Genomic DNA, 25,697 nt, shown 5'->3' with positions numbered 1-25,697 from the left:
AGGTAGCAGTTGTGCACTGTCAGATTCCGAAAGTAGATATGGCCTTGCATATGCCATTTATCCTTCTGATGCTCTGGTGAATGAAGGAGTTGATGGCCTGCAGACTCTGGAGACATTACCCTGTGCTACATTATCACGTCACAAGAGTGGCTGAACCCACCTGAGATTCTGCACCTCAGGTAGTCACGACAGCATCTGTAGAAGTCCTAGGCCTGGGGGAAACAGTGTGATCTAGCAGCAGACTCAGGAGGGTCCCCGTCAGAACCAAGTTTTCTGTGAAGCGAGTTTCAGTCCTTTTCCCTGAAGTACCTAGCACGTAGGTGTTCTCAGTAAGTGTTATGTTAGCTTACTAAGAAGACTGGTCTCATTTGAAGAGAAATTAACAAATGTAAAAAAATAAAATAAAATAAACCGATTAACTAGGTTTTTTATCAAACTATTAACTATTCAATAATTATTTAACTATTAATTTCTGTTGTCTAAAGTCTCTTAAATATGATTTTTCTCTTCTCTTCCTTCCGTTACTGCAGTCTCCCTTTTTCACACAGGGAAACAACCCAAGACTCAGAGTTCTCCGCGGAGGAATGCAAAGAACACAGGAAGTCAGTATTCCCAGAAACAGTCTCTGCCAGTCAATGGCGCGCTCACACCCAACTCCATCCCGCCCCCGTCCCGCCCCACCCTCTTGATTTCTGGCGCCGGTGACCAGGCCCGACGCAGCCTCCAGCCCAAACACGGTTTCCGCCTCAAGGATATTTATATAACCATTGCTTATTGGCTGCTGGCAAACACTCGCTCTTCTGGTTGGCTGAAACTGTCGGGGGACGTTCTGCGAAGGCGGCTCCTTGCGGCGTTGTGACTGAGGGTCACAGGAACCTACATTTCCGTTTCCGGTTCGCCTCCGGAGCCATGGCGGGGGCACTGAAGTCTCTACTGATATTAGGAAGATGGTGCCCCGGCCTTGGAGTAGCTCCCCAGGCCCGGGTGAGTACCTACATTGCCGGCTCACGGAGAGACTCTGGATCTGCAGAGACATCTCCGCGCGGAGGAGGAGCGCTTCTGGCAGCCCCCGCCCTAGCTAGCGCCAGCAACTTTCCTTTCTGCCAGAAAATCAACCTTTCTTTCTCTGCCTGCAGTCGCTCGCCGCAGTAGTACCTGGAGTGACACAGATAGATAACAAGTCCGATTTCCTGCAGAAGAGGCCTCATCGCCAGCACCCTGGCATCCTAAACCTACCGCACGTGCGGCTGCCACAGGCACTGGCTAACGGTGCCCAGTTACTGCTACTTGGTGAGTAACGGCTGGAAAGGGAGAAGAAACGGGACTGGACCTGCATGCAAGTGATTCCGCTTTTCATCTTTGGCCCATAGAGAATGCTGGGCCCACTATGGAGAATCAGGTGCAAACACTGACCAGTTATCTCTGGAGCAGACATTTGCCTGTGGAGCCAGAGGAGTTGCAAAGACGGGCTAGGCATTTTGAGAAGAAATTTCTGGAAAACCCAGGTAGGACTTAATAATTAAAAAGTAGGCCAGATTGAAATGTCGGTTAGAAATGAAGAGTAAGAAATAATTTTACAGTCTCTCGAACAGGTACTGAAGTCTCTTATTTGACTTTCTAACCAGAGCAGCAGTTGTAACAATGATGCCTTATTAAAAGAAGGTAGATTATTCTAGAGATTGCTTAGGTAAAGGTTAGAATGTCCCAGTATACTGTTTTTTGTTTGTTTTGTTTTTTGTTTTTGCTTTGAGACAGAGTCTTGCTCTGTCGCCCAGGCTGAAGTGCAATGGCTCGATCTCGGCTCACTGCAACCTCCACCTCCCGGGTTTAAGTGATTCTCCTGCCTCAGCCTCTTCACTAGCTGGGATTACAGGCGTGCACCACCACACCCGGCTAACTTTTGTATTTTTAGTAGAGACAGGGTATCGTCATGGTGGCCAGGCTAGTCTTGAACTCCTGACCTCAGGTGATCCACCCACCTCGGCCTCCCAAAGTGCTGGGATTACAGGCGTGAACCAACGTGCCTGGCCACCAATATACTGTTAAAATCTAGATACTTGTTTTTTTCCTGCAAGTCCACTGGATTAGGACCTTCTAAGTTTTTATTCAGGTAAAATAAAGTCCCTGGATGACCTCTACCCAGTACTGAAATCCTCTTCTGGGATAAGAGGATAAATATAATTCATCAAGTTAGTTTCATGATTGTGAGCTCCTTAACATTACCATTTATTCATCTTGCATTCCCTGCACACCTTACAGTACCTGGCTCATAGTAGGTGATCAGTAGATACTTGCTCAATAGTACTGAACTGAACAGTCATGAGACCTAGATTTTCAAATTTCTTTCCTCTCCATAGGAAAAGTGGAGATCATCAAAACCTTAAATTTTGGAGAAGTGAAGAAATCCAAAAAATAGTGCCCTTTAATTTTTTTTTTTTTTTTTTTTTGAGACAGAGTCTTGCTCTGTTGCCCAGGCTATATAGTGCAGTGGCACGATCTCAGCTCAACACAACCTCTGCCTCCTGGTTTCAAGTGATTCTCCTGCTTCAGCTTCCTAAATAGCTGGGACTACAGGTGCACGCCACCACGCCTGGCTAATTTTTGTATTTTTAGTAGAGAGAGGGTTTCACCATGTTGGTCAGGCTGTTCTGTTCTTGAACTCCTGACCTTGTGATCCACCTGCCTCAGCCTCCCAAAGTGCTGGGCTTACAGGTGTGAGCCACCACGCCCAGCTTACCCTTTAAATTTTTATCACACTTTCCTTTAATGCAAAACAAACCTGTGGAACAGGATTGATTAAGCTGAATAAATCATTCTTAGAAGCAAAATGCTATTTGAAACAATCTGTTAGTGGTAGTAGTTACTGTTAATTCTTGCCTGAAACTTTTCTCTAGGTTTGTTGTCTCTCTTGAGCTTTAAGACTTTCTTAGGTGGAGTCAGGGAGGACTGGGTGGGCAGTATATTCTGATATTGGATCTGAGCCCTGTTCTCCCTAGGTCCTGACTTCCAGTCCTTGTTCTCACCACAGACTTATGTCAGACAGAGGAGAAACTTCGTGGAGCAGTGCTACATGCACTACGTAAAACTACCTACCATTGGCAGGAGCTGAGGTAAGGGGGCCTAGAAGAGGTGCACAAGAAAGAAAAGGCAGAGAGAGTTGGGGGAGTACAATTACACAATCAATTTAGTATTTTTTTTTACATCACCTGACCTTAAAAGGATCAATTTAGTATTTGAAAAAGTTAAAGTTCAAAGTTTCGAACCCTGAAGTTTGAAAATTTAGTGTTTGTAAGGTTCCCCAGGACCCTTTTGTATTGGGGAGTGAAAGGCCTGAGCTGGAAGAGCCTTTTCCAAGATGTCATTTTCTAAATCTAGAAGGTAACTATGGGATTAAGGTTATTTACTAGTATGTATGACTCTCTGATTTTAATGGCAGCTACACTGAGGGACTGAGCCTGGTGTATATGGCAGCAAGACTGGATGGTGGCTTTGCAGCAGTCTCCAGAGCATTCCATGAGGTGAAAGTCCCTTAACTTCCAACCTGAACTTTTTGACCATCAGTTCCCTATTCATAAAGTAGTTTTCTAGGATGGGGATTCTTGGGACATTGCATATGCATTTTTTTTTAAAGAGGATCTCCGCTGGGCATGGTGGGCTCCTGCCTGCAGTCACAGCTGTTTGGGAGGCTGAGGCAGGAGGATTGTTTGAGCCAGTTTGAGGCTGCAGTGAGCTGTGATCTCCACTGTACTCCAGCCTGGTGACAGAGTGAGACCTCATCTCTTAAAAAAATACAAAATAAAGAAGTTCTCTTTATCCTGTGAAAGCTTTCTGTGACCCAAGAAAGGTTTAGAATCACTGTTTTAAGAGATTCTTATCCCATAAGGTATTTATATTGAATCTCAAAAGGCATTCACATCTCACATCCTCTGTGATAGGCTCCTAATTCATATTTATCAAGGTCCTAAATAAGTATCTAATTACTCTGCTGTGGGATGTTGTATATTTCTTCAGATCCGGGCTCGAAATCCAGCATTTCAGCCACAAACTTTGATGGACTTTGGCTCGGGTACTGGTTCTGTCACCTGGTGAGTAACTTTTTTCAGCCCTGTCTTGGTCAATTTTAGCTCTAGAAAGCCATACTTACACCACTCAAAAATTAAGAGACTGGAAAACCAGAGGGAGAATAGGCAAGTTGGGAATCTATAATGTTTCTTCCATCAGATTGGGCAAGGCAGAAGAAGGTATATGGATTGGGGCCAGAACTTAAAGAAATGTCAAGTGAAAAAAAGGCGCATGTTTAGAAAAATTAAAAAGAAAAGGAATTATCAATCAAAGTTTTTTTGCCTACAAATAGTATTTTGAGTCTACCTTTATTTTTCTCTTTTTGGAGATGGTGTCTCGCTCTGTCACCCAGGCTGGAGTGCAGTGACACGATCTCGGCTCACTGCAGCCTCCACTCCCGGGTTCAAGTGATTCTCCTGCCTCCGCCTCCCAAAGTGCTGGGATTACAAGCATGAGCCCCTGCACCCAGCTGAGTCTACCTTTTTTTAAAAACAATTGTAAATAAAACAAGAAAATAACACCATTAGTTATTTTATTACTAACTAGACAACTATTTTAACATAACACTCTCTTTTCCCAGGGGTGGGGTTGGGTGTAAATGGGTCTCTTGTAGAGATGACTCTTGGTCATGGGAATTGGTGATTTATAATAATTTTGCCATCTTAGGGCTGCTAACAGTATTTGGGGCCAGAGCCTACGTGAATATATGTGTGTGGACAAATCAACTGCCATGCTGGCTTTGGCAGAAAAACTACTGAAAGGTGAGTACAAGAGCATTTCCAAAGTTGAGGGAGTTCAGAAAGCAAAGGGGTACTAGTAAAAGTGTTTTACTGGGAAGTAGAGAAGAGGGTAAAAATTAAGATGAATCTGGTTTACTTTTAAAGTTATGGTCAAGCAAAGGGTGGTATTAGAGGTTTCTGCTGGACTGAGGATGGGTTGGGTAAGATTCAAAGGACAAGAGGCCTAATATTCTCCCTGCCGTTTTTTTTTTGTTTTGTTTTTTGTTTGTTTTTAATTAGAACCTGTTACCCAGGCTGGTCTCAAACTCCTGGCCTCAAGCCATCCTCCCACTTCATCCTCTGGGGTAGCTGGGATTACAGGCATGCACCACCATATCTGGCTCATCCCTGCCCTTTTTGATAGACACTTTCCCTATTCTTGGGGCCATGTTTCTTATCTGGATATCTCTTCAGTTTATACCTAACTTCCTACACACTCAAAGTTGCCTCTTCTTTTCTCCACAGGTGGTTCAGAATCTGGGGAGCCTTATATTCCAGGTGTCTTTTTCAGACAGTTTCTACCTGTATCACCCAAGGCAAGTGGCAGTGTTTAGAATATTCTAAATGTGGAATGTGGCAGATGGAAAACTATGGCTTGAGCTTTGCAGCCCAGCACTGAGTGTCAGAAGATAAAAGAAATTTATCAGCTAGGACTTTATTATATTCTTGGGATGCAGAGATGTTGAGTGTGTCATGTTCTTTGTCTTGGTCCTCAGGTGCAGTTTGATGTAGTAGTATCAGCCTTTTCCTTAAGTGAACTGCCCAGCAGGGCTGACCGCACTGAGGTGGTTCAAACCTTATGGCGTAAGACAGGTCATTTCCTGGTGAGTTAAAATTCCTTGTTCTCCTTAAGTCTTAAAGCAGCTTCATGGATTTCATGCCTTTGCTTCTCTCGTTGTCTTCATTCTTCACCATTTTTCTCCTTTATGGGTTTCTTTATCCCTCTTTGAGGGTCTCCATCCTGATATATAATGCGTATTTCTTTTTAGGACCCCTTTTCCATCTATAACGCTTTTACAGAGCTACTGACATTTACACTTTCATGTAATTTAAGTCTTCATATTTTTCCCTTTTGTGAATAGGTACTGGTGGAGAATGGAACAAAAGCTGGGCACAGACTTCTCATGGAAGCCAGGGATCTGGTCCTTAAGGTAAGGCTTCTTCCCTCACTCCCCCACGCATATGTCACTAATTACTGTTATTCTTTTGAAAACTAAAGAGACTGTCATATATTGACAAGGGTGACTCTCAGGAAACTGGGCATATAAAGTCATTATGAATCAGAGCAGTGGTTGGCAAATGAGAGCCTGTGGATCAAATCCGACCTGCCACCTGTTTTTATATAAGCCATGCTTATTTGTGCCTCTGTTGTCTGTGACTGCTTTCACACTACAAACAGCAGAGTTGAGTAGTTGGGACAGAGATAGATTTTGCCTACTGTCTGGCCTTTTAAAAGAAAGTTTGCGGACTCCTAATCTAGGGCATTGCTGAGCTGAGAACCTTGTCACTGGGGGAGAGTATGAGCCAGTGTATAATCATAAATTTCATTGTCCTGGAGTGGGATTTTTTTGAGAGTGGAGGTTGCTGACAAGGGAGAGCACTGTACTTTGTGCCAAGTTCTTGCCTTTCTCCTGCAGCAAAGAGAAAGTTCTTTGTTTGGAGTATTAAAGATGCAGCCAGCTTAACTCAAAGGACGTAGTTAATCGTTATTAGAATTGAATGTTAAAGGAGTCCTCAGTTTACTGACTGCAGAGATTGAGTTATGAAAATAGACACCTGGCCCAGCTTTATTTCTTTTATTTCCTTTGATTTCAGGGAAAAGAGAAGTCACCTTTGGACCCTCGACCTAGTTTTGTCTTTGCCCCGGTAAGTATTACTTCTACCTGTCCCACCACACAGATCTGAACTTAGGTGTGGCCAGGAAAAGTAAGATGGTAAAGCTAAGCCACTCTCCACTACTTTGTGTTCCTATCCAGTTCCTACCTAATGATTCTCCTGGCTCTTCCTACCCACTGTTCCTGTCCTCCATTCTCCCTGGCCCCTTTTGACTCTATTATTCTTAGTTTTTAAGTTTTGTGATTGATGGCTCTTTTGTCTTACCTCACTTTTTTATGTGTTCACAGTGTCCCCATGAACTCCCTTGTCCCCAGTTGACAACCTCTAGGCCACTGGCGTGTAGCTTCTCACAGGCGTACCATCCCATCCCCTTCCGCTGGGTAGGTACCTGGGGATATTGCAGCAGGAAGCAAACATCTTGGAAAAAACAGGAAGAAAAAGAGTCAGAGTTAGGAGGCGTTGGATAATTCACAGAATAGCCTAGAGACTTTAGGGCCTACATGTATATGATTTACACATTGTAAAAAAGGACTGCAGGAATGGGGAAGAAGGGGCTTGACAAACTTTTTTCCCATATGTTTTTCTTCTAAACAGTCTCTATGTTCCTTATCTTAGAACAAGAAACCAAAGGAAGAAAAGTTCTCTATGGTGATCCTTGCTCAGGGGTCTCCAGAGGAGGCTAATCGCTGGCCCCGTATCACTCAGCCTGTCCTTAGACGACCTCGCCATGTGCATTGTCACTTGTGCTGTCCAGATGGGCATATGCAGCATGCTGTGATCACAGCCCGCCGGCATGGCAGGTATAGGGGGTGTGACCAAAATTAGTGGGATGTGGCAAGAACCTGCAGCCCACATTAACGTCTCATTTCCATAGGGATTTGTATCGTTGTGCCCGTGTCAGCTCCTGGGGAGATCTTTTACCTGTGCTTACTCCGTCTGCGTTTCCTCCATCCACTGCTCAAGATCCCTCTGAGAGTTGACAAGGATGTCTAACAAGTATTTTCTTTTATCATGCCTGCCAGGGCTGACACTACCTGGTATCCAGGAGGGGACTGCTGGTATCCCCATATGTCTGTGTTTGTTTGAGATTTTTAATAATAAATAATAAATTTTTAAAGAATGGAAGTGGATTTTGTGATTCTTAAAAAGTGTAGAAGCTGGGCACAGTGGCATGTGCCTGCATTTCCAGTCACTCAGGAAGCTGAGGCAAGAGGATCATTTGAGCCCAGGTGTTAAGGCTGCAGTGAGCTGTGATTGTACCACTGCACTCCAGCCTAGGTGACAGAGCAAGATCTCCTCTCTTTTAAAAAAAAAAAAAAAAAAAAAAAAGTAAAAGGTATAGTTAATTATCCTGGTCTATCCTGTAATGAAGAGCTTCCTCAGATTTTTGATGCCAAGCTTCCCACACAAATCTCAAGCTCGCCTTCTCCTATTGTGGCAGTTCAGATCTCCATAAGCTCTTCGCTGTAATGATGAATGTGTAAGCTGATCATTAAAGCAGAAGTAGAAAAACCAGATTTCTATAAGCCCTTTGCTATAATGATGAATGTACAAGTTAAACATAAAAGCAGAAGCAAGAAAAATGTATAATGAATTGGGGGAACCTGGTGCCTGAGTATGAAGGCTGGAATACAAAAAAAAGCAAGCCCCTTAAAGCCCCACCTGTACTTTCTCTACCTCAGATCTAGTTGAGTGATAAAGCATTCCTGCACATACAACCCATACCAGGACCAACTTAAGATTGAGAAATATCTGCAAGTACTCACTATGGTGGGATCAGCTGCAAAGCGAAATGAACTGCCCCATGCTCATGTTGATGGTTTTCTAGATACTGCCAACATGTTTGCTCTTTCTGATGCTGATGAATTTCAGACGCGAACAGACACCCTTGATGTGGGTTTGCTAAGAACACAGAAGAATAGGAAGAAAAGTTGCCAGGTTCAGACATCCCAGGGAAAAAGAAGCATAAACAGCTTTAGCATTCAATGACTGATGATAATGCTGCAATAATGGGAATGGTTTTATTTCTAAATCAAATCATTTATTGCTTTGTTTCTAAAAAAAATAAAAATAAAAACAAAAACTTTTATCTGCAGACCCCTACTTTAGATTAATTAGGAAACATTCCCGCAGGTAGTCACAGAGCTTGAATTGTATGTAAAAGCTAAAGAAAAACTTGTAACTTTGAGTTAGTCTGGTGTGCTACTCCGACCTCCCTGTAATCAGTTGCAGAAATAAACTCCCTTCTTTCCCAGTCTGTCCGTATCTCATTATTGGATCACAAGAACAAGCAGCGGGACCAGTAACACTGTAAAAATCATCCAGTAACACTACAAGAATACTGCTTCTACCAGAGGCCAGGACTTCCCTAGGAAGATAATCTGGAGTAGCTAGGAAAGCTGCCTCCAGAGCTCTGAGAACTGGCTCAGCAGGTCTCAGGGTTGTTATGTGGGCCACCTGAATAGAGGAATCAGCAGCTGCCTGGCCTCTTTCACTACCGCCTTCCCTTCTGTCTTTCCCAGGGTCCCTCAACTACCCTAGAGTATGTGTGGGAAATGCCCCATACATTTCCATCAAGAGTGATTCCCATCAGAACTGAATCTTCTACCCCCACCCCTCTATATCCAGGTAGAATCCTCCCGTTTATTCAGTTAATTTCTGTTTTCCCCTAGGCCTTGCTGTTTCAGGGCTAGAGCAGCTTGTTGTCTTAAAACTTAAATGTCTTTTTTTCCAGTTCTTACCAGGAAACAGGCACAGTCAGAAGTTGTAACAGTATAAATGTAATACCAGAAATCTCAACTCATTCCTCTCAACACTGGTCCCAATCAAAAGAGAAAGAAAAAAAACAAATCAACTTACCACTAGACATTTCCATGCCTGCAGCTATTTTTCTGGGGTTACAGGAAAGGGTAGTTCCCTCATGTACTAGTTCCCACAGAGTAGCACCAGCACCACCTCTCAGCCCCACCTCTTTACCTCCAGGTGGCCCCAAATCTCCTCTGAAAGCGAGTGGTTCAAGTATCAGCATTGCAACCTGTAAGACTTGGGATGGGGTGGAGAGGGTATGGAAGGCTTAGATCAAATGTCCAGAGTGAGACAGGACCAGATTGTCCCCAGTACAAAATAGCTGGGAAGCAGCTACCATAGACTTTCCTATTTTGGATTAGAGCAACCCCAAGCACATGAACTAAGACTCTCCATAGCTCTTGGATTAGTCATGCCATTGAAGAGGAGGAGAAGACGCCACTGGGCTGTGCCTGGCAGGAGTCTGGAGTTTCTGGTTTCCAAGCTCAGGAAGGCGTGAACCAGGGGAGGGGCCTCCATGCAGCAGGAGGGCTAGAAGCTGGAGCAGGATCTGTCAGCTCTGCAATGCTGCACAAGCAGAAGCAACACAGAAAGAAGATACCAACAGCCTCCTGAAACTCACGAGAGTGGACACTCCAGTGTTGCCCACCTAAGATACCACGCCTGCTCCAAAGATTGCAGCTCCCTTGTCATTCTGACTTCTGGACTTACCCTACACCCCCGAGATGGAGCAACTACTAGGAATAAAACTTGGCTGCCTGTTTGCCCTGTTGGCTCTCACTCTGGGCTGTGGCCTTACTCCCATCTGCTTCAAATGGTTCCAGATTGATGCAGCCAGAGGTATAGCCCTATCCCATCTTTGTTCCATAGCCTGAGTCTCACCTCAACCCTGTCCTGACACCTCGCTCTGATTCTCTCACCACCCCCAACCTTGGGATATTGAGTGCTACCTGCTGCTCTTTACTCACCTTTGTCTGTCTCCTCAGTGCCAAGTGGGTTTAACTTCTGCTTTTTATTAGGTCATCACCGGCGAGTCCTCAGACTCCTGGGCTGTATTTCTGCTGGTGTTTTCCTGGGAGCAGGGTTCATGCATATGACTGCTGAAGCCCTGGAGGAAATTGAATCACAGATTCAGAAGTTCGTGGTGCAGGTGAGAGCAGAGATTTCAAGCCGCAGGTCTATGAGGCCAAAAGGAGAAACAGGACAAAGGAAAGAGAGTGGGAAAGTGACGGAGCCAAGGACATGGGTGGAACAACAGGGAAAATGACAGCTCTTGTGTGGGATGGTGAAAGCAAGTCAGATTAGGCTTTAAGGAAAACAGAATTGCGGAAGGGACAGGACAGGAAGCTGCGCTGCTCCATCCCACTTCAATTTCTGCTGCTTTCTCCTTAGAACAGATCAACAAGTGAGAGAAATTCTTCTGGTGATGCTGATTCGGCTCATGTAAGTACCTCCCACCATCCCCTATCTGGGGGGTGAGGAGAACCAGAGAGGCCTTTCATACCCAGACCCTTTTGAGAGGAATGCATGAGGAGTACCAAGAATCCCTTCTGCTCCCTAGCTCAGACATTGTAGAGGAAAAGAGGAGCAGACCCAATCCTTTTGAGTTTATAGATCCCCAGGGAAAGCTCTTGTTTTACTCTTTCATTCTTTCCCTGGATCCTCTGATATACCTCACATCATTTTCCCGTATTTTTAACTCTTTTGAGATTGTGTCCCTTAGTCCCTCTGGCAGTCTTTTGTTGTTGTTGTTTTTCGTTTGTTTGTTGAGATGAAATCTCTCTGTCACCCAGACTGGAGTGCAGTAACACAATCTCAGCTCACTGCGACCTCCACCTTCTGAGTTCTAGTGATTCTCCTGCCTCAGCCTCCTGAGTAGCTGGGATTACAGGCACGTGCCACCACGCCTGGCTAGTTTTTGTATTTTCAGTAGAAACGGAGTTTCATCATGTTGGCCAGGCTGGTCTCAATCTCCTGACCACAAGTGATCCGCCCACCTCAGTCTCCCAAAGTGCTAGGATTACAGGTGTGAGCCACTGTGTCCAGCCCACTCTGGCATTCTTGTTGTTACACGTCCATGTCTACTCTTGGCTTCATTCCCCTACCCTTTTTTGTGTTCTGTTACCACATTTTCTCATTCTCTTCAATCTCCCAATTCCATGTCCATCCAATGCATTGCCTACCCTTTCTTTTCATCTCACAGTCCTTCTTTTTGTTTCTAGATGGAGTATCCTTATGGAGAGCTCATCATCTCCCTGGGCTTCTTTTTTATCTTCTTTTTGGAGTCGCTGGCATTGCAGTGCTGTCCTGGGGCTGCTAGAGGATCAACAGTGCAGGAGGAAGAATGGGGTGGGGCTCATATCTTCGAACTCCACAGCCATGGACATTTACCCTCACCCTCAAAGAGTCCCCTCCGAGCCCTTGTCCTCTTGCTCTCACTCTCCTTTCATTCAGTGTTTGAAGGGCTAGCTGTGGGGCTGCAGCCGACAGTAGCAGCTACCGTGCAGCTCTGCCTTGCTGTCCTGGCTCATAAGGGGCTTGTGGTGTTTGGTGTAGGAATGCGGCTAGTGCAGTTAGGTGCCAGGTCACGATGGGCAGTGTTCTCCATACTATTATTAGCTCTCATGTCCCCCCTGGGCCTAGCCGTGGGGCTGGCTGTGACTGAAAGGGACTCTGAAGGAGGGCGGGGCTTAGCCCAGGCTGTGTTAGAGGGTGTGGCAGCTGGCACCTTCCTGTATGTCACCTTCCTAGAAATTCTTCCACGGGAGCTAGCTAGTCCTGAGGCCCCTCTAGCTAAGTGGAGCTGTGTAGCCGCTGGTTTTGCCTTCATGGCCTTTATTGCCTTATGGGCCTGAGAGATTCCTAGCTTTTCTGATGGACCTATTTAGGATGACCTCTCTATCCCCAAGGAGACCTCCCAATGGCTTTGGCCCTCAGACATTTCTTTACTGAGACTAAATAGCATTCAATAGGACTGGACTGGACCCCAGGTTTCCTTTACATGAGATCCCATTTCTCACCCAGGACTGAGAAAAAGATATTTAGGTTGAGTAGCTATTAATTGGAGAATTGGTTCAGAGATGCTCCAGATTTTATTCTTGTCCCATTTATGCTACTGTGTGTAATAAAATGCCCATTTTACCCTCCTTCAGCCATTCTGGATTTTATTTCTCCTGGTTGCCTAGAAGCTATCTGGCACAGGAAGTGGTGGAATAGGGAATGGGAAGGATAAGTGTTGAATGCAGTATTTTATTCTGGAATTATGGCCCCTAGCCATTCTGTCAGTTGCCAGCCACACCCCCAGACATGGGCTAAAATTCCAACACCCCCCTCCCACCTTATCCACTGTAGTTGAGAAAATGAGCCAGTTCCCAGCGTTTAAAAGGAAAGCAAGTTAGAAACCAAAATGATGTGGATCAATTATGTTCCTACATTTACCATAACCACCCCATTCCCAGTACCTATTATCAGCCACCCATAACATGTCCAGGCTAAATGGAGATCAGGCAGAATGGAGCCTATCTCCATTAGGTTCCCATTTTTTCACACTGAGCCCTGTGTGGCCTCAGGGACACTACTGCTCTTCTTTGAGCTTTTATATCCTTCCAGCTGCCTTGTGTTGAGGTATTAAAAAGCAGTGTGCCTGAAGAGGGAGAAAGGTGCCAGATATTAAAATAAATGCCTGGAGTGATTACTTGGCTCTTGCAGGACTTACTGGCTTTCCTTCTGCCTGCCTTACCAATTCCCTTTCCATCTAAGTAACCCCTACAATGTGTTGCTTCTCTTAAAAACTGCTGAGGACAAATACGAAAGCAGGTTAGCTGGAATTGGTAGGAACAGGATGGCTATTGCATAGCTCCCAACTCATGAGATGGAGGAATATCTCAAACTTAGTGGAGAAATGGGGAAAGAGGAAGTGTGCCCTGTGAGTTCAATTACCCTCACAAGTTGGCCCTTTCTGGTATTTTCAGCATGGAAGCCCAAATAGCCTTAACATGGACATTCATTCTTCTTCTCAGTCTCTGTCTCCTTTCGATCCTGTTCCCCTTCCTACAAAGTGAGAAATACAAGCCTCCTCACAAGCCCAGTTTACACACCCATAGGTCAGTGAGAAGGCAAGCCTCAGACAAAAATGATTGATAGATAGATAGATGATAGATACGTCTAACACAGGAAATCATTTCCCTAGAGCACCATAGTATTGTGTTTTCCATTTAGTATTAAATGCAGTAACATGTAATACACTCAGAACAGTTGTCCAGTGTGTAGTAGTTTCTACTGTAATAGTTTGTACATTGAACAACGGCTATGTGCCAGGTACTATTGTGGCAGGCCAGGTTTCACTAACACAGGCCTCCATCACATTTTCATCTCACAGCCCTTCTTTTTATTTCTAGATACAGTATCCCTGTCACCTGCTTGTTTCCAGTCAAGCAAAACAAGGGGCTTATCTCCCTCACAGATCAGCATATGAGATCTACTTCAGATATATTTGTCTGTCAGACTCATAAACACAACAAGATACGCCAGCTGCAGTGGAAGAGAAGCCCTGTTTCAGTTCGTGGATTACAGACTGCAACTGGTTAAGTTAAATATTAAAAGCTAAAAAAATCCAGTGCCTATACAAAGGTCATAATGTAACAAAAGCCCATCAAGAGTTTTGATTAGACCTTTCCTGGCAAAACTTAAAGCGTGACAAAATAACAAAGGAATTCTTAAGAGGACCCATTTAGGATTAAACAAGTTTTATTGGGGGTCTGAAGAAATTCCCCAGGCCTCCACAAACAAGTTTACTGGGCATATGAAGGAACTCCCCAAACCTCCGTGATTTAGCAGGAGACAAGATAAGGGTAACCACCCCAGCACTTAGACCCATTTAGATGAAGTAAGCTTACTGAGACTCCAGGAGTAGGTCTTCTGGGTTCAGACCTTAGTTATAGATCAAAATAAGTTAATCACTTATGTCTTTAGATGAATGCATCCCACTTACATGTAGACATGTAGCTTAGAAGGTATATAAGCTCTGAAAAACTTTGTAATTTTGAGTTGGTCTGGCGATAATTTCCAGGCCTTCTCCCTGTAACCGATTACAGAAATAAAAACTCTCCTCCTCCCCAGTTCATCTGCATCTCATTATTGGGCCACGAGAAATAGCAGCGTGACCCTCTGTTTTGCCTGGAAACAAAATTTGGTGAGCCAGCCAGAAGATAAGGATGGTGCTGCATTCAACGGCTGGCAGCTTGCAACGAGACAGTCTTCAGGAGAATCCCAGCAGCAGTGGGGTGAAGTCTCCCCCGGGGACCCTCCAGAGAGCTGTTTCATGTGCAAATCTGCACATCCCTTTCACTACTGGCGAAGAACGCAGGTCAGGAGCAGACACACTCAAAGGGTGAGTTAACTGGATCATATGCCAGGAGCCTATTGTTTTCCTATCTGGGCTTGTTAAGCCATTTGTCTGGTACCACCAAGGGAAGCAATAGGGCTCGCTCATACACCTGCTTTGCATTTTGGTTGAGATCAGGTTTTGAGTTAGTTAGTTTTGAGTCTGTTTTGCCTGACTGCACTCCCCCTTGTGTTTGTCTGAAATCTTTCTCCACTTATTTGTGTGTCTGTCTTGTTCCTTTTGATACCATGTAAACTTGAAAGTGGGAAGTATTGGGTCCACTCCTGCTGGGAGGCCTCTGGGAAGGAGAAAGGTTTTTTTTAGACGCTCAATGGTTGAGAGTCAGCTTAATCAAAAGCTACCATCCAAAATGTGTATGTGTATATGCATGTGTGTGCATGTTTGTATTTAAAAGGTCTTCATGTTTTTGTTTATTTCTCACCTAGGATCTTGTTTTTTTTGAGCAAAAGTTTTTTCTTCACAGTTGACTGAATTCTGTTTTCTTCATTAATGGCTATTACAACAGAACCTACTCTGGGGTTTTTAAGAAAAAGTGTAACTTAGATGCTTAGAAATGTCTTTGTCTGGAAAAAAAAAATTAAGTGCGCTGTAAAAGCATCAAATGGTCTAGCCTCATAATAATTCTCCCCTTTTGAAAACCCAGGATTCAGTGTGGGCTCTGCCCAAAGCTCAAAGATCCAGTTAAAAAATAGGAAAAAGGAAGGCTTATGAATTTATAAAATGTACTTCTATTGGCATGCCTAATATGTCTATGTATTTATATCTTGTGTACACCATGTTTCACTACTGAAAAATATAAAAGAGTTCTAATTTACTCACTCAAAGAAAAAATAAAAGCACTTACACACTTTAACAGAAAAAAGGAAAGACTAGTCAAGTGCTTTTTCAAGTTTATGTGACTTAAGTAAAATCTTTAATAAATAAACTAGCTTTAAAAATTATTGGTAAAGTAATATTAGAAATGTCTTAAGAGCTGCCAGCATACGTTTTTGTTTGCATTTATTGATCAAGCAATTTCATACTTATCTCTGCCAAATACTATAAAGTGTCAAAATTTGGCATAGAGGCTACAAAACTGTAACTCAGCTCAAAACAGAATGATCTTTGCTTGTGTAGTTTTTAAAAATAAAACATTAATATTGGTTTAATGAAAATAGCTACATCTTGAATTATTTAGTAAAATACCCTAACTTCTTATCTTGTGGCCTTAGGTAGTCTAGTCCACAGACATGAAGAAAGTTTGTTCTGGGAAAGGGCTGTTACCATCTTTGTTTCAAAGCTAAACTATAAACTAAGTTAATAAACAAGAAAAGCTTGTAGATTAGAAGCAAAATTGAGTCAGGTCAGATCATTTTCACTGTCTCAGTTATAATTTTGCAATGGCGGTTTCAAAACTTTAAATAATGACTATTGCAGTTTCCATAGATAATCCAGGTAAATGATTAAAATAAATAATTAGATAAATGTAATTGGGTAAATACTTGTAAATAACTTCTCAAAATTTAGAATCTAAAGTTATATCAAACAACAGATATCTCATTATTTGGGTATTTTCCAATAATAATATATTATAGGAAAACATTCTAAAGATTGTGTCTTTTTTAAAGGGTAACTAATTTTTGTCTAATTCAAAGCTTATTTAAAGACTATATACAAAACAAGGTAAAAGAAACCAGGGAATAAGAGAGATATAAAGAAATTTATAAAAATAAATAGAGTTTTAAAGATTATTGGTAAAATAAAACTATCTTCAAAAATGTAAACCTTTGGTCTAAATTATGCAGGTCAAATATTAGGTTTGCAAAATGCTTTAGTCCATAAACTGCTTCTTTGACTTAAAAATTGTTCAATTTATTTTGGAGGGTTAAATTCTAGATAAGGCCTGGGGACATGTGAAATTAGCCTTGCCCCGTAGCTATGCAAAAAGGTATTAAAGAAAAGAGAATTTATATAAGAAAGGATCTTGTATGGTAAATTCTTGTCCTAAAGTAAAATAACTGGTTGTTTAAAGAGAGGGATGTTTAGGACAAGTCAGAAAGTCAAGGCATGTCAGAGATTGTCTGCGTAAGTCATGAAAGAATTTTTTTTTTTTTTTTTTTTTTTTTTTTTTTTTTTGAGATGGAGTCTTGCTCTGTCACTCAGGCTGGAGTGCAATGGTGCAGTCTCGGCTCACTGCAACCTCTGTCTCCCAGGTTCAAGCGATTCTCCTGCCCCAGCCTCCCAAGTAACTGGGATTACAGGCACCCACCATCATGCCCAGCTAATGTTTGTATTTTTGTAGAGATGAGGTTTCACCAAGTTGTCCAAGCTGGTCTTGAACTCCTGACCTCAGGTGATCTGGCCACCTTAGCCTCCCAAAGTGCTGGGATTATAGGCATGAGCCACTGTGCCTGGCCTGGGAAAGAATTTATGAAAGGGAATTTATGCAAGAAATATTGTACAATTTAAAGGTGATTAGGCCTCCTAAATGCTTTATAAAATGCTACTATGACTCTTAGCTGTACAACTTGCCTGCTTTACAGCTAGGTAAGGCCTGGGACACATGGATTTAGATGCTGGAATAAGTCAGACCTTATTTGCACTTCTGTCTAGGTCCTAGCCTCCACACCTAGTACACAGCTAAAATCCCAAACTTACCAAGGTTTTCACCAAAAGTAAAGGTTGCTAAGAGTTAACAGTGTAACATGTATTTTAAGACTATTGAAGAAACAGTTTACATACAAGGTGTGTAAGGAAAGTAAAATATACTTTTGGTAAAAGATTATAAGGAGGCATGAGAATGTGGATTTTTGCCTCGATTAAAAGGTTAAAGGATTGTTTTAAGTTGGATACAATAAAGATAAAGGTTTAAGCAAGCTGTGGAAGGTTAATTGTAGAGGAAATTCTGTGTGTAAAATATTGGCTAAAGTTAAAAGGGAATCATCCAGTTTTTCTGTAAATTGAGCATTGAAATAAAAGCACAATGGGTTTCTCTTAGAGCACTAACTTGCTCTTTAACAAAAATTGTAAAGGGTTATAAAAAGTCTATAAAATCTTACCTTATGGTCAAACATTAAAATTGGGTAAATATGTCTATAAGGATTTATTAAGAATTGGGTTTAACATTCATAGTACACTAATGTAAAGGTGAAGTTTGGCTTATTTGGTATGAAAATTATACAGGAAGCATTGTCAAATATAAAATGGTGTTTGGCTTTCTTTGGGCTATATTTGTGCAAATATGTTACTGGTATGTGTTCCAAAGTTATGGGAGACTCCTATAATTCTGATATATCTTAGTGTATGTTATCAGTAATAATTACAATTGTTTTGTTAAATTATTATTGTGTGCCACAGAGGTAACAGATTTCCTTGTCAGTTGTGTCTCTTTTTTTTTTTTTTTTTTTTTTTTTGAGACAGAGTGTCACTCTGTCACCCAGACTGTAGTGCATTGGTGAGATCTTGGCTCACTGAAACTTCTGCCTCCCAGTTTGAAACAATTCTCCTGCTTCAGCCTCCTGAGTAGCTGGGACTACAGGCCCATGCCACCACACCCAGCTGACTTTCGTATTTTTAGTAGAGACAGGGTTTCACCATGTTGGCCAGGCTGGTCTTGAACTCCTGACCTCAGGTGATCCACCCGCCCTCAGCCTCCCAAAGTGCTGGGATTACAGGCATGAGCCACCGCGGCTAGCCGTCAATTGTATCTTTAACTATGGCTACCCAAAAAATTTTTGTTATCTGTAAACAATGGTTGTGTTGTTTTCATACTCTTTTGAAGGTGGTTTTATAATCAGCTATAAAGCTCTAACAAGGCTGGGCATGGTAGCTCATGCCTGTAATCCCAGCACTTTGGGAAGACGAGGAGGGTGGATCACCTGAGGTCAGGAGTTCAAGACCAGCCTGGCCAACATGTTGAAACCCCGTCTCTACTAAAAACGCAAAAATTAGCCAGGCATGGTGCATGCCTGTAGTCCCAGCTACTCAGGAGGCTGAGGCAGGAGAATAGCTCAAATCCGGGAGGCAGAGGTTGCAGGGAGCTGAGATCGCACCACTGCACTCCAGCCTGGATGACAGAGTAAGACTCCATCTCAAAAAAAAAAAAAAAAAAGCTCTACCAGGTGCTCTTGATTGCCTATTTCTGATAGCTTTTGAGATCGTGACATCAGAATAGAGGGAAAACGTTCAGGGCTTTTGAAGAGCTAAAATGTTCATTAATATCAAGCAGGACAGGAATTAACTGCGTGAACTGAACTAACAGGAGACCGGAATGATCTTGTTGACATTTTGCTTATAATATTGCTAATCCTTAGTTTGCTTTTCAAAGTCAAAGAAACTTTTCTTTTGAGCTACTGACAGCTTTTAAAAATTTAATACTCCCATGAACAAAATTTAGAGCATACTTGTTTCTCTCTACCTGATTTTCTCCAGAATTTGGAAACTATCTGTGAGCATTCTTTTTTTTTTTTTTTTTTTTTTTTTTTGAGACGGAGTCTCATGCTGTTGCCCAGGCTGGAGTTGGCGCGATCTCGGCTCACTGCAAGCTCCGCCTCCCGGGTTCCCGCCATTCTCCTGCCTCAGCCTCCTGAGTAGCTGGGATTCTAATTTTTTGTATTTTTAGTAGAGACGGGGTTCACTGTGGCTCGATCTCCTGACCTTGTGATCCGCCCGCCTCGGCCTCCCAAAGTGCTGGGATTACAGGCTTGAGCCACCGCGCCCGGCGTGAGCATTCTTAAGTTATGGCAACACAGTTATTTGCATAAGTGCAGTAAGAACCTGTTTTCTTTTGTAAGAGGACACAATTGGAAAAACTGGTTATTTTTACCATGGCTTTGACTGGAATGATGTGCTTTCCTTTAAGGAATCAAACTTGACTTATGAACCCAATAAAGCCCTTGGGAAACTGGCCTCATATTTTGTGTACACAGTCCCTGTACAGGGTTTCTGACCTGTAGTAAGTAAAAAATGTCACTTTCTGACAGGCCGGGAACCCCAAGGTATCTTGGAACCTCAAGAGGAAAGGAATTCACCCAACTCATAGGTATTTGATGGTACAAATTCATGTTTGGGCTTGGCTTTAAAGAGGTCTTATCTCAGATTCCTTCTATGGAACAAAGTTCCATGGAAGCCAATTTAAAAGGCCTATGTAAAAAATAATTATTCTTGCTTCACTTTATGCAAATAATCTGGCCAGGTATAATAAAGCAAACCAGTTCTATCATGATTTGCCTTTTAATAAAAATGGGAAACTGGAGAAAGAAAAATTGTTTCAAAACTACAGTACACCTGTTGTTAATTTCTAGTCTTGCCTTACGTTTTTCAGTTTTTATTATTTTCTACAGTGTGGATTCAATTCTAATTTTTCTGACTACAAGTCTCCAAATAATGTTTTCAATTTTTTCCTTTTGCTTTTCCTTTTTCCCCATTTTTCCTAACTGAAAATCATTGAAACCTAAACTGTGCTTTCTTAAAGCCCTATAAACTGAAGACTAGACAACTTACATTTCAGAAGAAAACAGCAGCAACCTCTTTATATGTGTTGCTGTTGCATACTATTATGTTTCATCGGGCACTGCCTCTAATTCCCCAAAACAGAGAGTGCTACTGGGAACAAATCGACCTCTTCCACTCCAGTGCTGCATTCGGTGCCCCATAACAATGACCCTCTCTCAGCAGGAAGTAGCCAGAAAGATTACAATGCCCCATCTCCCTACGATTCTCATGATAAATAAATATACAAGCATGACAGAAATCATACACAAATTGACAGTGGGGATTGTGGCAGGCCAGGCTTCACTAACGCAGGCCTCCATTGCAACTCTTTCAGTACTGACTGGGTAGTTAAGTTAAATATTAAAAGCCAGTGCCCTTAAACAAAGGCTGTAATGTAACAAAAGCCCATCAAGAGTTTTGCTTAGACCTTTCTTGGGCCTTAAAGCATGACAAAATAGTGAAGGAATTCTTAACAGGACCCACTTAGGATTAAACAGGTTTTATTGGACGTCTGAAGAAACTCCCCAGGCCTCCACAAACAAGTTTATTGGAGGTCTGAAGGAACTCCCTAAACGTCTGTGATTTAGCAGGAGACAAGATAAGGGGAATCAACCCAGCATCTAGACCCACTTAGATTAAGTAAACTTACTGAGGCTCCAGAGGTAGGTCTTCCGGACTCAGACCTTAGTCATAGATTAAAAGAAGTTAATCACTTGTGTCTTTAGAAGACTGCACACTTACACGTAGACATATAGCTTAGAAGGTATATAAGCTCTGGAAAACTTTGTAATTTTGAGTTGATCTGGTGATCATTTCCAGGCCGTCTCCCCGCAGTCGGTTACAGAGATAAAACTCTTTCTCCCCAGTTCATCTGCATCTCGTTATTGGGCCACAAGAAATAGCAGGCCGACCCTCAGTTTGGTCCAGGAACACTATAGTATTGCTTTCACATATATTATCATTGAGAATGACACCAAACCAGGTGCTTATTTAAAGAAAGGAGGAGGCTGGGCATGGTGGCTCACGCTGGTAATCCCAGCACTTTGGGAGGCTGAGGCAGGCGGATCACTTGAGGTCAGGAGTTCAGCCCCAGCCTGACCAACATGGTGAAACCCTGTCTCTATTAAAAATACAGAAAGTAGCCAGGCATGGTGGCATGTATCTGTAGTCCCAGCTACTCAGGAGGCTGAGGCAGGAGAATCGCTTGAACCCGGGAGGTGGAAGTCACAGTGAGCCAAGATCACACCACTGCACTCCATACTGGGCAACAGACAGAGTGAGACACTGTCTCAAAAAATAGAATAAAAATAAAATAACGAAAGGAGGGGATGACCCCCTGTGTATAGAATGCTAAATACCACACAGCTACACACTCCCATTTGTTGCCTCTAGTTCTAGTCAAAGACTACTTGAAACTCTTAGAAAGCAATAATTTCCTTAGGCAATCCACAATCCCTGGGGGCTTGGAATGTAAATGGATGAACAAATGCCTGAAGGTACCTGATTAACTCAATATTTCATAATCTCAACAGGTAGACATTATCTCCACAGTAAGTCCAGGGAAACTGGCATTCAGAAAAGTTAAATAATTTGATCACATAGCTAGCTGGGTTTCAAGCCCATGTTCCTGTGATTCTAAGAAAACTTCAGTGTATAGATTCTCTTCTCCCTCGTTACCTTTTCCTTACCACATCCTCCCATCTCCCCAACCTATATGTTAGGATCCCAGAAGAAAGCAGATAGTACCTTAGATGATTGAGGTGATATTAATAAAGGGAGTATTTAGGAAGGTGTGGATTTGAACACAGCAACAAATCATGGGGCAACACCCTGGCACTGAATAAAAACAATGCAATTACCTAGGCTGAAGAGAAGGGAGCAGTTGTCAGAAACTAGAGAGGGCCATCCAACAAGAGCTGTGGCCTTTTGCTAGAGGGATGCAGCCAACCTGCAGGGACCCAAAAAGGAGGAACCAGGCAAAAAAATTTACTCTGCTACTCTTTGATCTCCTGCCAAATCCAAACAGAAGCCACAGGACAAAATATCTGTTGGTGCATTGCAACCAGGTAAGCCTCATGGGGCACAGAGCATAGTACCCAGATCTAAAGAGGCAAGCAGAAGATGTCCCACATACCATCCATTCTCTGCTACTTTCAACTCGAGTGATCTTGCTAGGGCTTTGGGAGAGATGAATTGAAAGGTATAAATTTATGTGAAAGCTAGAGAACTATTTCTAGTACAGAGGATTTGTATGGCTACAGAAAGGAGACTCAAGGAGAAGTACATTAGACTGTTGGAGCTCTTTGCCATGTTGTGGGTCACTGATGCTATCAGCATTTGAGGTAGATGAGGTAGAGTTTGGGATATGTCAAGCATAGGTAGATAAGTCATGAACTTTCTGCCTCCTTCTATCCCAGAAGCCCTTTTAGCCTCCTCTGTCCTCAGCCATCATTGCTTTCTTTCCTTTCCATGGCTATTTCCTTTCCTCTTCCCCAAATTCTTACCAACCAGGAACAGAACCATCATTAGTTTGAACCATATTGTTTCAAGAGCTAGAATAAAGCTAGAGAATGGCTCCATGTAGAGAATATCAGGGCAAACATCAGTACTAGGAAACTGAAATAATCTTTTGATTGTTTTCAGAAGATATGAATTCCCAGCAAGGAGCCAGAAAGGGTTATACAGAAGCAGAAGATGAACGTGATTTCTGAATGAGATTAAAACAAGAAAGGCTGGAATAAGAACAGGCATAAGGACCCTAGGACAGGAAGGAGAGCCAAGATGCCTGGGGCATGGTGACTACTAACCTGATTCAGGAGTAAGCCTTGATTCACTCAGTCCTAAGAGATCGATTATAACAAATGATAACTAGAATGACGAGAGGTGAAAAAATAAAAAAGAGCGAAAGGCCAGGCACAGTGGCACATGCCTATAATCCCAGCACTTTGGGAGGCCAAGGCGGGCATGTCACTTGAGCTCAGGAGTTCAACACCAGCCCAGGCAATATGGCAAAACCCCATCTCTACAAAAGAAGATACATATATATACACATATATACACACAAAAAAAAATACAAAAAACTAACTGGGTGTGGTGATGCACACCTGTAGTCCCAGCTACTTGGGAGGCTGAGGTAAGAGGATTGTTTGAGCCTGGGAGACAGAGGTTGCTGTGAGCTGAGATTGCACCACTGCACTCCAGTCTGGGCAACAGAGTGAGGCTCTGTCTCAAAAAAAAAAAAAAAAAAAAAAAAAAAAAAAAATCAGAGGAAGGACATGCAGGATGGGAAAAGGGAGGATGAGGGAAAACTAGTTGGAATAGTCAGGAGAGGATTTATGTAGAGCAATTCTCAAGCCTCCCCAATCCCTGTCCTCCATCCCTACCCCTCATTCTCCACTCCACATATGTACTTTGTATGTACTTAAAGAGGAAGAAAATAGAACAATGATACCTCCAACTGCCCTCCTAGAGCCAGCTTTCCATTTCTGCCACCAGTACATTTTTCTCTAAAGTAACCGTTTGGAACTCATCTTCCCTTTGCTTTCAAGCTGAGGGTTTGATTTGAATATTGCAGTTGTAGGATGACAATGTGTAAAGAAAGAGAGCTGGGGAATAGCATCAGGGAGAAACCAGAGTTTCAGTAGTAGTGTGGGAGGTCAGTCAGAGATCAACACACGAGGACAAGAACCATCTAGGAACAAAAACCAAAGAGCTCCAGACAAACTCTTATGAGAGTTTGTACCACTTCATCTCGCCCTGAAGGACAATTTTAGAGTGTCTTGCCACCCTCACCGCAGGAAACAGTCCCTTGCTCCTGCCTCTGATCTGATCAGGTACAAGGAACAGCTGCCAGAGTTTGAGTGGGTTTGTATGTGTGTGTGGCAACCAGCCAGACACCCTCACGTTCCCCCCACTGACCTGAGCAGGGAGCCCACTGCCACTAGCAAGGGGGAAGCAAAAGAGGTGCAGAGAGGGATAGTGCAGAGAGGCATTCCCAGCGTGGGAATGCTTACAAAATGCTAGTTGTTGATTTTTAAAATTTTTAAATTGTGTTCTTTGTTACTGTCTTCAAAGTTGTTGAATGTCAAATACACAAGACATTCTAATTTCACTGTATATTTATCCAATTCGTGGGAAATTCTGATGTTAGTGAGGAGAGAAGATACAAACAAATGACATTGCTCTGGGCACTATTTGCTCTCACCATACCCTGGCCTCTAGTCAGAACTGACTCTCACTTTCTAGTTAGTCCTCAAATTGCTCTAGAAAGGTGGTGTCTCCCAGCCAGGCACAGTGGCTCACGCCTGTAATCCTAGCACTTTGAGAGGCTGAGGCAGGCGGATCACTTGAACTCAGGAGTTTGAGACTAGCTTGGGCAACATGGCGAAAACCTGTCTCTACCAAAAAAAAAAGAAATGTGTATATATATACACATACATACATACACACACACACACACACACACAATACAAAAAGCTAGCTGGGCATTGTGGCACACACCTGTGGTCCCAGCTACTCAGGAGGCTGAGATTGAAGAATCACTTGAGCCCAGGAGGCAGAGGTTGCACTGAGCAGAGATCGCACCACTGCACTCCAGACTGGGTGACAGAATGAGACCCTATTTGAAAAAAAGAAATAAGAAAGAGAAGAAAGAAGAAAAAGGAAAGAAAGAAGAAAGTGAGAGAGAGAAAGAAAGAAGAAAGAAAGAAAGAGAGGAAGAAAGAAAGAAGAAAGAAAGAAAGAAAGAAAGAAAGAAAGAAAGAAAGAAAGAAAGAAAGAAAGAAGGAAGGAAGGAAGGAAGGAAGGAAGGAAGGAAGGAAGGAAGGAAGGAAGGAAGGAAGGAAGGAAGGAAGGAAAGAAAGAAAGAAAAGAAGAAAGAGAGAGAGAGGAAGGTGGTGTCTCCCACTCCAGGATTTTCCCGTACCATTCATATACTCTCTAATGTCTAACATCCATCCCTCCTACTGCAGGTTCATTGTTTTGTGTGTACCTTTAGAGACTCACCCTTTAAAAGCTCTTCATGAGATCCTGAATTTTCAAGCTGAAACCATAAGGCTCTTTTCACTCTGTTCTTGTTTCACTCTCTTTCCCACTGAATGTTCTCTTAGCTGTCTTGGGCTTTTGTCCCTAAAGTCTGGGAAATACTCAGATTCCTTGACAATAAGGGGAAGGGAGAAACAGGAGTCCTAAACCTGAAGCAGAGACAAAAAGTAGGGAGACTGTGGTTCTGCTTCTGTAAAATCACCTCTCCTCTCCTCTGAGCCTCCCAGCTCTGATCTTAAAAATCCTGAAAATGGTCAAGATCAATGGCCAACCGTGATATTAGGACCTCCTTTCTA

The 25,697-nt window shown here is 42.8% G+C and overlaps 3 protein-coding genes across 5 annotated transcripts in view; 2 read left to right on the top strand and 1 right to left on the bottom strand.

Annotated features, from left to right (window-relative positions):
- The window catches only part of RNASE1 (ribonuclease A family member 1, pancreatic), a 223,082-nt gene that overhangs the window by 186,797 nt on the left and 10,588 nt on the right, over window positions 1–25,697 (bottom strand). The window lies entirely within an intron of this gene.
- METTL17 (methyltransferase like 17) lies at window positions 188–7,802 on the top strand. The gene is made up of 15 exons (XM_050796531.1): window positions 188–329; window positions 531–984; window positions 1,137–1,290; window positions 1,371–1,505; window positions 3,029–3,110; window positions 3,437–3,518; window positions 4,012–4,085; window positions 4,729–4,823; window positions 5,307–5,377; window positions 5,558–5,665; window positions 5,924–5,992; window positions 6,657–6,707; window positions 6,965–7,057; window positions 7,293–7,477; window positions 7,552–7,802. Exons 2-15 carry the CDS (start codon window positions 910–912, stop codon window positions 7,655–7,657), a joined length of 1,380 nt encoding a protein of 459 aa, XP_050652488.1. The 5' UTR covers window positions 188–329; window positions 531–909; the 3' UTR covers window positions 7,658–7,802.
- SLC39A2 (solute carrier family 39 member 2) lies at window positions 9,204–12,628 on the top strand. The gene is made up of 4 exons (XM_050796658.1): window positions 9,204–10,322; window positions 10,502–10,632; window positions 10,875–10,925; window positions 11,705–12,628. Exons 1-4 carry the CDS (start codon window positions 10,208–10,210, stop codon window positions 12,335–12,337), a joined length of 930 nt encoding a protein of 309 aa, XP_050652615.1. The 5' UTR covers window positions 9,204–10,207; the 3' UTR covers window positions 12,338–12,628.

Source organism: Macaca thibetana, chromosome 7, assembly GCF_024542745.1.
Source record: "Macaca thibetana thibetana isolate TM-01 chromosome 7, ASM2454274v1, whole genome shotgun sequence".
Lineage (NCBI taxonomy): Eukaryota > Metazoa > Chordata > Mammalia > Primates > Cercopithecidae > Macaca > Macaca thibetana.
This window is presented reverse-complemented; position numbering and strand designations above follow the sequence as displayed.

Excerpts from the sequence above, each read along its gene's own strand:
- METTL17 (XM_050796531.1), top strand. The coding sequence starts at position 910 with ATGGCGGGGGCACTGAAGTCTCTACTGATATTAGGAAGATGGTGCCCC. Across the intron at positions 5,378-5,557 it reads TTCTACCTGTATCACCCAAG|GTGCAGTTTGATGTAGTAGT; the intron begins GCAAGTGGCAGT and ends CTTGGTCCTCAG. Across the intron at positions 6,708-6,964 it reads CTAGTTTTGTCTTTGCCCCG|TGTCCCCATGAACTCCCTTG; the intron begins GTAAGTATTACT and ends ATGTGTTCACAG.
- SLC39A2 (XM_050796658.1), top strand. The coding sequence starts at position 10,208 with ATGGAGCAACTACTAGGAATAAAACTTGGCTGCCTGTTTGCCCTGTTG. Across the intron at positions 10,633-10,874 it reads TTCAGAAGTTCGTGGTGCAG|AACAGATCAACAAGTGAGAG; the intron begins GTGAGAGCAGAG and ends CTTTCTCCTTAG. Across the intron at positions 10,926-11,704 it reads GTGATGCTGATTCGGCTCAT|ATGGAGTATCCTTATGGAGA; the intron begins GTAAGTACCTCC and ends TTTTGTTTCTAG.